This window comes from Molothrus ater, chromosome 5 (assembly GCF_012460135.2).
Source record: "Molothrus ater isolate BHLD 08-10-18 breed brown headed cowbird chromosome 5, BPBGC_Mater_1.1, whole genome shotgun sequence".
Taxonomy (NCBI): Eukaryota; Metazoa; Chordata; class Aves; order Passeriformes; family Icteridae; genus Molothrus; species Molothrus ater.
This window is the reverse complement of record NC_050482.2, coordinates 4,663,667-4,675,369: the sequence shown is the minus strand read 5'-3', so window position 1 is coordinate 4,675,369 and position 11,703 is coordinate 4,663,667. Positions and strand designations below refer to the sequence as shown.

General features: G+C 40.4%; 1 protein-coding gene across 3 annotated transcripts; it reads left to right on the top strand.

Annotated features, from left to right (window-relative positions):
* The first annotated feature begins 32 nt into the window (after window positions 1-32).
* Window positions 33-10,324, top strand: KIN (Kin17 DNA and RNA binding protein). 3 transcript variants are annotated; one of them, XM_036401391.2, is made up of 13 exons: window positions 33-169; window positions 731-825; window positions 1,662-1,705; window positions 1,816-1,938; window positions 2,991-3,172; window positions 4,074-4,122; window positions 4,483-4,540; window positions 6,468-6,588; window positions 7,087-7,137; window positions 7,515-7,583; window positions 8,079-8,178; window positions 8,437-8,537; window positions 9,390-10,324. In XM_036401391.2, exons 1-13 carry the CDS (start codon window positions 56-58, stop codon window positions 9,450-9,452), a joined length of 1,170 nt encoding a protein of 389 aa, XP_036257284.1. In that variant the 5' UTR covers window positions 33-55; the 3' UTR covers window positions 9,453-10,324. The 3 variants fall into 3 exon arrangements, with proteins under 3 accessions (XP_036257284.1, XP_036257283.1, XP_054370935.1); XM_036401390.2 differs by having other exon boundaries at window positions 6,465-6,588; XM_054514960.1 differs by lacking the exon at window positions 7,515-7,583 and having other exon boundaries at window positions 6,465-6,588.
* Window positions 10,325-11,703: the final 1,379 nt, after the last annotated feature.

The window sequence follows — 11,703 nt, the reverse complement described above, 5'->3', positions numbered from 1 at the left end:
CGCCATTTCCGGAGGGGGCGGGATCGGGAGCGGCACCGGGTACGGCACCGGCATCATGGGCAAGTCGGATTTCCTCAGCCCCAAGGCCATCGCCAACCGCATCAAGTCCAAGGGGCTGCAGAAGCTGCGCTGGTACTGCCAGATGTGCCAGAAGCAGTGCCGCGATGAGGTAACTGGGGGCGCGCTGGGGGTCCCCGGTCCTTCCGGCGGCTCCGGTCTCCGACTGAGGACGCCCAGTCCCGGTTCTCCCGGGATCAGGGCCCCTTGACTGGGGTCCGCTCTTGTGACAGCTCCGATCTCATGGGATCACAGGATGGTTTGGGTTGGGAGGACCTTAAAGATCATCTGCTTCCAACCCCTTACCATGGGCAGGGACACCTTCCACTATCCCAGGTTGCTCCAAGCCCTGTCCAGCCTGGCCTTGGACACTTCCAGGGATCCAGGGGCAGCCACAGCTTTTCTGGGCACCCTGTGCCAGGGCCTCACCACCCTCACAGGGAAGAATTTCTTCCCAATATCCAATCTAACCCTGCTCTGTATCGATTTAAAGCCGTCGTCCCTTGTCTTTTCAGTCTCCCTTGTAAATGTCCCTAGTGCTATCGAGGGGAACATTGTGGGAGCTGCGATCACACCTGTAGGATTTTATTTGTAGGATTTTAGTACTCTCTTCATTCTATGAGTGTTGCAAATTGAGAGAAAGACAAGCCAAGTATTTATTTCTGCTTTATAGAATGGCTTCAAGTGTCATTGCATGTCTGAGTCCCACCAGAGGCAGTTGCTGCTGGCTTCTGAAAATCCTCAGCAATTCATGGATTACTTCTCTGAGTAAGTTTTTTGTGTATTCTTACCCAGATCTTCATCCCTGTTTCATGTCTGCACAACCACACCCCTAAGGCCCAATAATGCCCCACTGAAGACACTTTATCGTGATACATGTTAGTGTCAGCTCTTCTTGTAATTGAAAATTGAGGCAATGCCACCTTTAAACTTTAGTAGGAGATTTCAAGTAAATTTTAGTAAAATTTGACAGTTTTGTCTCATGTTTTAATCCTGTTTAAAGTTGCTCTGTGTTACAAATACATCACCTTTCTGTCCCTGCTGAGTGACTGCCACACACACAAGCTAAAAGAGCCATAACAGAGAGAGAACAAGTCAGGGGAGGGACTGACATCCCCCAGCTTCTCCCTGGCCTTTATCCAGCTGACCTACATGACAGCTGGGATGACTGGAGCTGTCCTCAACACGAGTTTGAAGTGAGGCTTTATGCTGCAGCCCTGGAATTAGCAGGGAGATGAGTGATCCATCTGCCCCATCCACTCCTCTGCCCTTTGTCCTGCCGTGTGCTCTGTGTCAGTCAGCCTGGGAAGACACCTGGTAATCAAATGCCAGCAATTAGTGGGAAGTGTTGAGATTCCTCTGCTCCATTTTATCCCCTTGAGAGGCCTCTCTTGGACACTTACAGTGTGTGCATGTATCATATTGTGTTTCATCCTGTATTTAATCCTGGCGTACTGAAAAAGGGAAATGAGCTGAGCTGGTCATGCTCAGCTCAAAAGAATGATCAGGTTTATACTGCAGATATTTAATTGTTAATGACAACAGAAAATTGCTTCTTAGTTGTTAAAATTTTACTAAAAATACTTTTTTTTTTATTTTCTAAGGGAATTCCGAAATGATTTCCTAGAATTACTCAGGAGGCGATTTGGTAAATATTTTACTGTTTGCTTGTTTTTAGTGTCTTTTGTTGGTTCAGTGCAAGCCACGTAATAATAATAGTAGTAGTAGTAGTAATAATAATAATAATTTGTATTTTAGGAACAAAGAGAGTGCACAATAATATTGTGTACAATGAGTACATCAGCCATCGAGAGCACATCCACATGAATGCCACACAGTGGGAGACACTGACTGATTTTACAAAATGGCTGGGGAGAGAAGGTAAGTGCACCTGCTCAGGGTTGGGAAGTCTTAAAATTATTGGGTAATTGAATTCCTGATAATTGATCAGTAAATATTTATGTTAATTCTTTTTCTTTCTTCCCCTCCCCTTCTATATATAACACTAAAAGATTTCCAAACATATTTCTGTGCTAACCATTAGGAGTTTGCTTGTGGAAAATGTCAGAAGTCTGGGATAAGTACATCAGTTGTGAGCCTTTCCTTCTTTCATCTGCTGGTCTGTATTTACTGGATACATTGCTAAATTCTAAATCAACTTCTAACATTTAGCTTCTGCCATTTAAAAATTACAGATTCTCTCCACATCTGACAGGAAGCAAGCAGTTATTTTCATTCCTGGTCTAGTGGAAGGGTTAAAGCTGGAGAGCTGCAGTTCTATGTTTAGTGGAAGGAAGAAAGATTAAATGGCACTGGGGTGTGACAGAAAGTTTACTTTGGCTCTGGATGCCCCTGTTCTGCAGGATACATCCAGCAGTTACAGAGTGTTTGGAAAGTCACTCTAGCCAGACTCAGTAACAATAGCACAGTGCTGCAATATTTCCTTTAGTGTGATACTGTGAGTGTGTATCATTTGTACATGTTAGATTTCTGTCTTCTTCCTTGTTAAAACAGTGGAAAGGAAACATTTCCTTCAATAAGGAAAGTGTTGTAAAACACTTCATGCACTTTGTGATGTACACTGGCCTGTGTCCAAACAGATCTGGGCAGCTGAGGGCAGAAACACATGGCACAGATAATTCAAAGTCAGTTTTAGTAGCCCAGCAAGGGGTGTGTTGTCTCTGGTGAAGTATCTACATTGCTTCAGTGAACAAATTAATACACATTTTTATTTGTCCTTACTTTCTACGTCTCATATCACTTTTCTGCTGACAAATCTTATGGCTACTGCTTAGCTCTAATTGCAGTTCTGCTGTTTCTAAGGCCTGCCTTTTGCAGCTTTCCCAAAACCCTCTGATTTTAAGGATTCCCACAAACATGGACTAAAAATGATCTTGATATTGTTAACACTTTGTTTTGCCTTGACTTTTTAGGTCTTTGCAAGGTTGATGAGACCCCTAAGGGCTGGTACATTCAGTACATCGACAGGGACCCAGAGACCATTCGCAGGCAGCAAGAGCAAGAGAGGAAGAAGAAACAGGACCTTGATGATGAGGAAAAGACTGCTAAATTCATTGAGCAGCAAGTTAGAAGAGGTTTGGAGGGGAAAGAACTGGTGAGAAAAATTGCACTGTGTGTGAAACTTCAGCCCAAAGCTCCTTGTGGTTAAGTCAATGGGGAATTTGGTGCTGCTGGAATCCTTGACTGGTATTTCCTTTGCTTCCTAACTTGGAGTCACAATGTACCCAGCTTGCAGTAGTATTAAGGAAGTAATAATTACTGCTCTTCTAGTGATTAGTGATTTAAAAATCACTCTTGAGTTTAGGAAGGGGGAGCAAGCAGTCCATTAGGCTGCATCATGTCTTCATTTATGGTGTTTCACAGCTAATAGGGCTGCAGATAACAAGTACCTGGTGCACTGAGGAGGCTGAGACACATAACCAGGGGGATCTGGCATAATCAAGTTCACATAGTGAAAAGTTCTATTTTGGTGGTGCTGGTGTGGTTATTTGGGATCTGTTTACTTGGCATCATGCCATGACCCCCATACATGTTCCCTAGGCCTAAAATCTCCCATTTGATCCTGGGTATTGATGGGTACATTTAAATGCTGTTGTAAACAATTGCCTGCTTCTTAATTTAAAACTAATTGAAATTTAAATGGTCTGAGCCTTTGGTGCTGAAAAATTGGAAAGATGCCAGAATTTCCTTCTTTGAGTTATCAGTCTGTCCAGAAACCAGTCGGATCATGCTGGTTCAGGTAGAGGAAACTGCTGCAGCAAGGCCACTTGACTTTTATGCTGGAATTAAGCAAGTTTAGGCAGCATCTCTGTTAATTGGTGAGTTTTGCATAGGAGCCTGTCATGAGATTATGTTTTCAATTTTAATCTTTCACTAATCAAGCCATCTTGAATATTACAGTTACTGTCTGTAATACTGAGAGCTAATCAATGATTATGATATCTTGACTCAGTTTTCTGTTTGATTCTTTAAATGTGCTTTGTGTTTTTTGGCAGGAAATGCCAGTCTATACTGAACTGAATAGAGAAAACGAGGAAGAAAAAGGTAACTAGATTTTGATGGATGTAATTTTCTAGAACCTGCTGGAACTGATTCTATGAAATAAGTGAAAATCAGAAAATTTTGTGAAGTTTTGGAGCTGATTCAAATGAAATGAGCATTGAAGCCTGCTTGGTTCTTCATAAAGTGCTTTGAGATCAGTTCTAAAGAGCACTAGAATGTGGAAATGCAGAGTACTCTGTATTACAAAATTTAATTTACTTGAAAAGCTAAACCAAAATATAGATTAGTAAATATTTTCAAATTTGTTATTCTTTTCTAGTTGCAGATTTTAAAAATTGTTAACATCCTTTAATGCAGTTATTTTTAAAGATAGAAATAGAGTAATGTCTCTTTATTTTTTAGTTACATTTAATTTAAACAAAGGAGCAAGTACTTCAGTCGCAGCATCTTCTAAAACAAGGTGAGAAAAGAATTTAAGGCCAACCTCTACTGTTACAAAGCACTTCTATGACAATGGAATTTGTATGAGCAGGAAGGTTTGTCTTGTCCTGAGATATTTGGAGTTTAATCTCTCATCCTTTCTTGGTATTCAGAAGGGTGACTAGGTGACTTCATGGTTGGTTTTGTATTTGAAATGGATGAGTGGGTGTATCTTAAATGTGAGCTGTGAGGAGCCTTCTTGAATTCTCTGTGCTTCATGGCAGATGCCCATAAAGTAAAAGTGAGTTACAGGTTCCTCTGTGGAGGATGGGAAGGGGATCCAACCAAAGCATTTGCAGTGATGCCATCTACTCCCAGCTGCCTTCTATGAATGGATATTCCTGACTGGTTAATTTTGGTTCCTAAAAGGTTTGATTGTCCTGTCTAATTGGAGACAATACTTTCTTTGGTCATCGTTTAAGCAGCTAAATCTGCCTGAAATAAATCTTCCCAGAGCTCTGGAATTTAATTGTCATCGTGTAACCACAAGCAATGCAGGACAAAAGGGATCAATAATGCAAATAATACTGACTTACAGCAGCCTGGGGAACTGTTTGATGAGCAGTACATCTTCTCATGTAAGGCAATATTGTAATTAAATGTATTCCAGGTAAAAAGAAAGCTTTTCCCTCATCTCACTCAGCTCTTAGATAAGGTATCTGATGGGATATATGCCAGGCAGAAAATGAGACAGTAAAGCAGCTCTTTGCAATAATAGAGACAGATTGCAGGCTTTAAGGAAAACTTGTAAATTATCCCTAAGCATTGAGTTGTGCTTAAGATGATTCTGAAACTTAATCCGGACTCTCACTTGAATAGTTTCAGTGAGGAATACTTCAGGTCCTTGCTAAAATTTGGCCAAATGTGAAATCATATATCAAGTAGTCTCATTTATTCACAGCATATACTAAATACTTATCTGTAAACTTTGAAATGGTACTGTAGTAAGTTCACAGCTGGATATGTTTATCTTCTTAAATATGGACACTGCAGTTATGTTTTAATTGTATATTGCCCTTTATGAGATTTTTTTTAAGTACTTGCTATTTGATTTGTGATTTAATGTGCAATTTTGATTATTCAGATTTTCTCTGAATTATAGTTTTTCTCTTAAAGTTGCTTCTACTGCAATTCCTGTTTCTTCATTCCCATGGGAGTATATCCAACATCCTCACCACAGGATGCAGTTTGTCCTAAGGCCATGTTAATTATTTCATCACTGTTCACCTCAGAGCAGCTGCCTTCATCTTTTGGGTTAAAACAATACCTAAATTTTTTTACTGTGTTCAAATGCCTGTTATAAAAGTGGCAGTTCTCACTTTACCTAGATGTTCCCTGATCCCTGAGATGTAACTTTTTCTGCTGCTTGCTCTTTATTCTCCACAGTTAGGCTGTTTGCCTGTTTTGAATATGGTTATGAAAGTGACATTTGTTTGCTGAGTGTGGAGCTCTTTTCTATAGATTCCAGGGTGTTTTCTCCCATTGCCAGATAGGCTCAATATCTCTGTCTGGAAGGAATTCTATATATCTGCCCTGTCTGAGAGTTCCTCTGTCCAAGTGGCTTCTCTAAAGTTTGTGCTTTCAAATTTGAAAACCTTATTTGCAGACCAGCTTTTGTCTTCTTTATTGAACTCAAGACCTTGATCAGCTTTTTGTTTGTGCAGTGGTGACCTGGTCATGGGGCTGTGTCCATTCTGCTGGACTGCCAGCAGTGACCCTCAGTGGACATGGAGTTTGCACCCCAAGGAGACCAGTTCTAGAGGAGGAGCTGTGTAGGGTCTGCAAGGGGACTGGGACAACTGAAATCAAGCAGAGCAGAGCAGCACAACCAGTTCCTCAAATGCATCTTGGTAGAGGAAAAAAAATGTAAGATCTGCTGTGAAAACACCATCTTACTTTTTCAGCAGTGTCCTTGGACAGAATGCACTGAAGATGGTGGAGGGGGCAGTTAAAAGAAAAGAAGTAGCTCATAGCTCTGGTCAGTCCAAAGAGAAAAAGAAGAAATCTGCACTGGATGAGATCATGGAGGTAATAATCATGCAGGATCTGTTTCTGTGTGCCCCTGTGCATGTGATAATGTCCACTTCACCTTTGAAGTGACCTCAGACCTTCAGTTCACGTGGAATTCCAACTTTCACATCTTACCAGGCAAAATAATTTCATTTCCCTATAAAATTGGTTACATTTCTTCATAAAACTGGCTGTTCAACTCTGCCTATTCCCCAGATGACTGAGGTGTTGGGAAGTAAAGGAATACAGATTTTGCAAGAGAAGAAAACACCTTGAAAAACCTAGAAACTTGCCAAAAAAAAAAATACAAATCACCATCATTTTGTCATAAGTTCCTGGAGTCATCCAATGGATTTATGAGGCAAGACTATACTGACTTACCCTGCTTTAGGGTTTGGGGATTGTTTTTGTTCCCCACATGACATGGGGCTGGAGAATTGGTTCAAAGCTGTTCCAAGGCATGGGAAAGCTGCAGTGGAAAGAGGAAGTAAATGGTGATTATTTGTTGTTCTTTAGCTTGAAGAGGAGAAGAAAAGAACATCTCGAAGAGACTACTGGTTACAGCCTGTAAGTGACTTAAAAATTAGTATTCTACCAAATTCAGCCAATTCTGCATTTCTAAAGCCATTTTTGATTAGTGTAAAGATCCAAAAGCAGATTGCAAACTAAATTCACAGTTATTTTCCCTTTCCTGCTCTTGACCCATTGTGGGCTATCACATTAGATGGTGAATTCAAGTATAACTGTATTTGTCAAAGAAACCCAAAAAAGTTTTGAGGGATGCTACTTTGAGCCAGTAATTTGACAATATACACAAATTCCTGAAAGCCACATCTTTGCTATTGTTGTTTCCTGCACTGTGCTGTACTGTTAATTTAGATTGCAGAGTTGTTTGCATGTTTTGGAACTTAGTTTTATTTTTTCTCTCCTTTCAAATCTCCCAGGAAATTATTGTAAAAATTGTAACAAAAAAGCTTGGAGAGAAATACCACAAGAAGAAGGCAGTTGTTAAGGTAAGGTGGGCCATGGGGAACATGTGGCATTGGTTTGGCTTTTTTGGAATTAGATGATTTAGGAAGATTTGTTTCATTGTGCAGGTTGTTCAGCCTTAAGACAACACTGTTGAGGACTAAAATGTCACCTCACCTGTATTGGGACTTACTCTGGACAGGCAGTGAGCCTCTGAATTGGTTTAAGGGCATCTATTCAGTGATCTTTTCTTAAGCATAGCTTTGTCCTTTGTACTATTGGAGAATAATCCCTGTATCCATGGGATGTGACAACAGCTGTGCAGTCAGACTTTAACCCAAGACTAGTCAGTTCTGCACTGATATTTTAAGCTGCAGGATCTCTTTTGCACACAAAATCTCCAGGCTGGAGCCTTTGCATTTTGCTGGTTTTGAAAATGCAGAATTGCAGAGTCACAATGCCAAAGTTTGTTAACTTTGAAATGTAAACTTAGAGAAAAATGTTTGGTATTTCTGATTGGCTTTTGCCTTTCCAAACAGGAAGTGATTGACAAATACACAGCAGTTGTGAAGGTGATTGACTCTGGGGACAAGCTGAAGCTTGATCAGACACATCTAGAAACTGTAATACCAGCACCAGGTATAGCTGTTTCCTTCTGTTTTCAGCTTCTGCCACTGCAAAATTTATGTTTCAGTTCTTTTGAACTATAATTCATCCACTTGAAAGTACCATAACCTCTCCTGAGAAGACAGGCTGAGAGAGTTGGGGTTGTTCAGCCTGTGAAGATCTTAGAGCACCTTCAAATACTTAAAGGGGGTTTATAAGAAAGATGGGGGGAAACTTTTCAGCAGAGTTTTGGAACCCTGTTGTGCAAGTCTTTTCCTATTTTTATTTCAGGCAAGAAAGTGATGGTATTAAATGGTGGGTACAGGGGAAATGAAGGCATTTTGGAATCCATCAATGAGAAGAAGTTTTCAGTGACAATAACCATTGACTCAGTAAGTATCCAACATTGCAAGCTCTTGTTTGCAGAGAGCTTTCCATCTGTACACAGAGAGCTTTCAGAAGGAACCATGTTATCCTTAATCCTGCCTTACAGGTGGGATTTGTGGTGTGCAAAGTTCTGTGGACACCCTCCACCCATCAACAGCCACATATTCCCACCTATCATGGGCTTATTCTTTGCTGTTTGCAGAGAATCTTCAAAAAGATGATAGGGTGCTGAATTTAGCAAGTTTTGAACTTGAAAGAGATTTGGAAAATATTTTTTGTGTTTATTTTGAACATGGCTATTGTGGTACTGTTTTGTGGGAAGGTAAAAAATGCAAAATATGCAAGGATGTGAATTTACTCCTGCCTTTTCCAGATTGATGTGGGGCTTTATGTGCTCATTTGTTGTCTTGTTTATTGTTAACAATTATGGTTAATAATCAGACCATGCCACCATCTCTGTTTGGCTCTTTCTTTATTCTGCTCTGCAAAACCAATCTTTTAAACTGATTGATAAAGCACAGATGATACTGGCTCAAAGTCAAACTTGCCTAAACACAGCTTGCAGTTCAAAGAAGGGCTGTGCAAAGCCCAGGTTGGATTCTGGAGGATTTGGGAAGACACTGTGCAGGTGCCCTGATGAGAGGAGGAACTTTGGTACTAAAAGCAAACTGAAAGTGAAAGGATTTCTGGGATGGTGTTGAGGCCCTATCACATTCTCTGGTCAGGCTGAAAACTATGAATCAAGGAACACTGTATTATGAACAAATCCCCTTTACCTCTCCTACTGTAATCTCCCTGTTGGGAATTCAAGAAACAATTTTATGTTGTGATGTCATTTTTTTCCTGTCATTCTCCAGGGACCTTTAAAAGGACGCAGAGTTGAAGATATCCAGTATGAAGATGTTTCCAAACTTGCCTGAGGTGCTAAATTATACATCAGAGAAGATTTTGGTTCTCAAAACCTTCTTTCTGACATCTTTCAGGCAGACACAAGACTCTACCATGTCAGGGTTTTAATTGTGTGTGTATGTATTTATAATGTAAATAGATATTAAAAAACAGCAAACTTGATTTATTTAAAGATAGCTATTAATTTGTTACATAAAATGTTTATGGAAATACTATCAGTGGAAATTTTTCATCCGATTTTATATCAAAGTTATAATATTTGCTTCGATTTCCTTTTGTAAAATGTAGCAGAGAGCTGCAAACTGGAGTATGTGGGCAGGTTCTGAAGAGAGAATTAGCTACAGGGAGGCAGAGTGTGTTGGAGCCAGAGGAGTTTAAACAACACACTTTGCAATCCAGAGCCAAAATGGACTTCTGAGTGCATGACCAAGGCAAAGGATTAAGGGAATAGCAGGAAGAGTCCAGTGCTGCAAGGGGGTATTTCCTGGATGCTGTAAGAATGGTCTGGTTTATTATGTGCAGTCACCAGTTTATTTTTGATCAGCACAGCAGTGATAGTAGAATGCAAGTCATTGCTCCTCCAGCAGGTTTGTCAGGGCTCCTGATAATACTGATATGGAATTCATCTTCATATGGAGCTGCTCATGGATGTTACTTGTGGAGTGTCTTAGGATCCCAGCTGAAGCTTGGGCAGATATGAGTTGGGGGTTGCTCCTTTGATTTTCCAAAGCCTTTTCCTTTCTTCCATTGCTGCTGTGCTACATGAGTAATGTTACTCATGCTAAATGATATAGCATTACTTGTTTTATTTTTTTAAAAGTGTCACATTTTGTACAATGTTTAATTTCTAAGGCACTTCAGGAATAAACAGAAACCTTTCTTAGGCCAGTGTGTTTCTTACAAACCTTTCCAATGCTGTTGATTTAAGTCCACCAAAGAGCACAGTGAAATGCTGGGTTGGTGCACCACATTATTTGGGTAAAAAAACCATGTGAGTGGTCCTGGGCAGACTAAAACCCATTACCTGGAGATTGTGTGTCTCTGGAACCTTTTCCCTTTCATTGCCTCAAAAGGTTGATTTCTGGTTTCCAGGTGAAGCATGCACAAACCTGGAAGTCTGCAGAGGTTTAATGAAACAGCTGCTGTCTGAGGTAGCCTGGAGCAGCCTCACACAGGACATCAGCATAAAGAGTGCAGAGACTTATGAAACTGGAGGCACAAAACATTTGTCTGTAAGTTCAGGCTCTCTGTGCAGCCTGGGCTGTGTTTACAGCACTGCTCTCTCCCAGAGAACAGGTAGTGAGAGAGAGGAGGTTTGTGGAGGGTAATGAGGGCAAGTGACAGAAGAGAGCAGCTTCTGTGTCACTGCAAATAATTACACTTGACATTCTGCAGCCTGATGAATTAGAGTAAATGTAGTGGAGAAGTTGTAAGTTGTATGGAGAAGACCAGAGAATGGTATCTCACTGAAGTGGCTGCTGCAGGATGTTGTGGAGGCCAGAACTGATGGGTGAGTTGAAAGAAGCAATAAATTATTTGTAGGAAGTTTCTGACACTTCAAGAGGAACTTGAAGGGACATTTCAAAACCATTGATCCTGACACAGCTGCAAGAAAGATCCTGTACCAGCTTTTAGTGCCTAAGTGAAGGAAACTGAAGTTGGGAAGGGCAAGGAGACTACTTGAGTTCCTTTCCTAAATTAGGGCTGCTGACAAGGATGAGGCCAATGTGTTTTAATAAGGTGTTCAAAAAGCAGAGTTTTAAATCCAGCTTTTGGTACACACACTGATATATTTGTTTCACTACTGATCTCATTCATTGCTGAATACTCCTGAAAAGTAAGTGATCTTTTGGGAGCTAAGCCCCCTGGAAGGGAAACTTTTACTACTGATGATTATTTCTATATAGTGTCAATGTTTCCCACTTTCAAAGACTTGTATCTGTGTGAAGCCCCATTCTGATGTTGAATTTTCACAAAAGGGCTGGAAGCTGTCTAAGACTCATCTAATTAATTTCTTGCCAATATAGCAGCAACAATTATATCAAGGACCCTCCTCATCACTGGTTAATCCATCTTTAAATACTGGAGACTTCTCATGACACCCATTCCAGACCCATGTTCCTTCTCTGTTAAATTTCCTTTACTTAATGCACATCCTTCTTTTTGCCCAGTCCAACATTGTATGAACTTATATTTTCCCCAGTGGTCTGGAAACATAAAGGTATAAGTATTAAGCACATATTAAATATTATATTAAATACA

Bases quoted from the DNA above. Each gene is read 5' to 3' on its own strand.
- KIN (XM_036401390.2), top strand. From the start codon at position 56: ATGGGCAAGTCGGATTTCCTCAGCCCCAAGGCCATCGCCAACCGCATC. The intron at 1,939-2,990 runs GTAAGTGCACCT...TTGACTTTTTAG, and splicing joins AAAATGGCTGGGGAGAGAAG to GTCTTTGCAAGGTTGATGAG. The intron at 7,584-8,078 runs GTAAGGTGGGCC...CTTTCCAAACAG, and splicing joins AGAAGAAGGCAGTTGTTAAG to GAAGTGATTGACAAATACAC.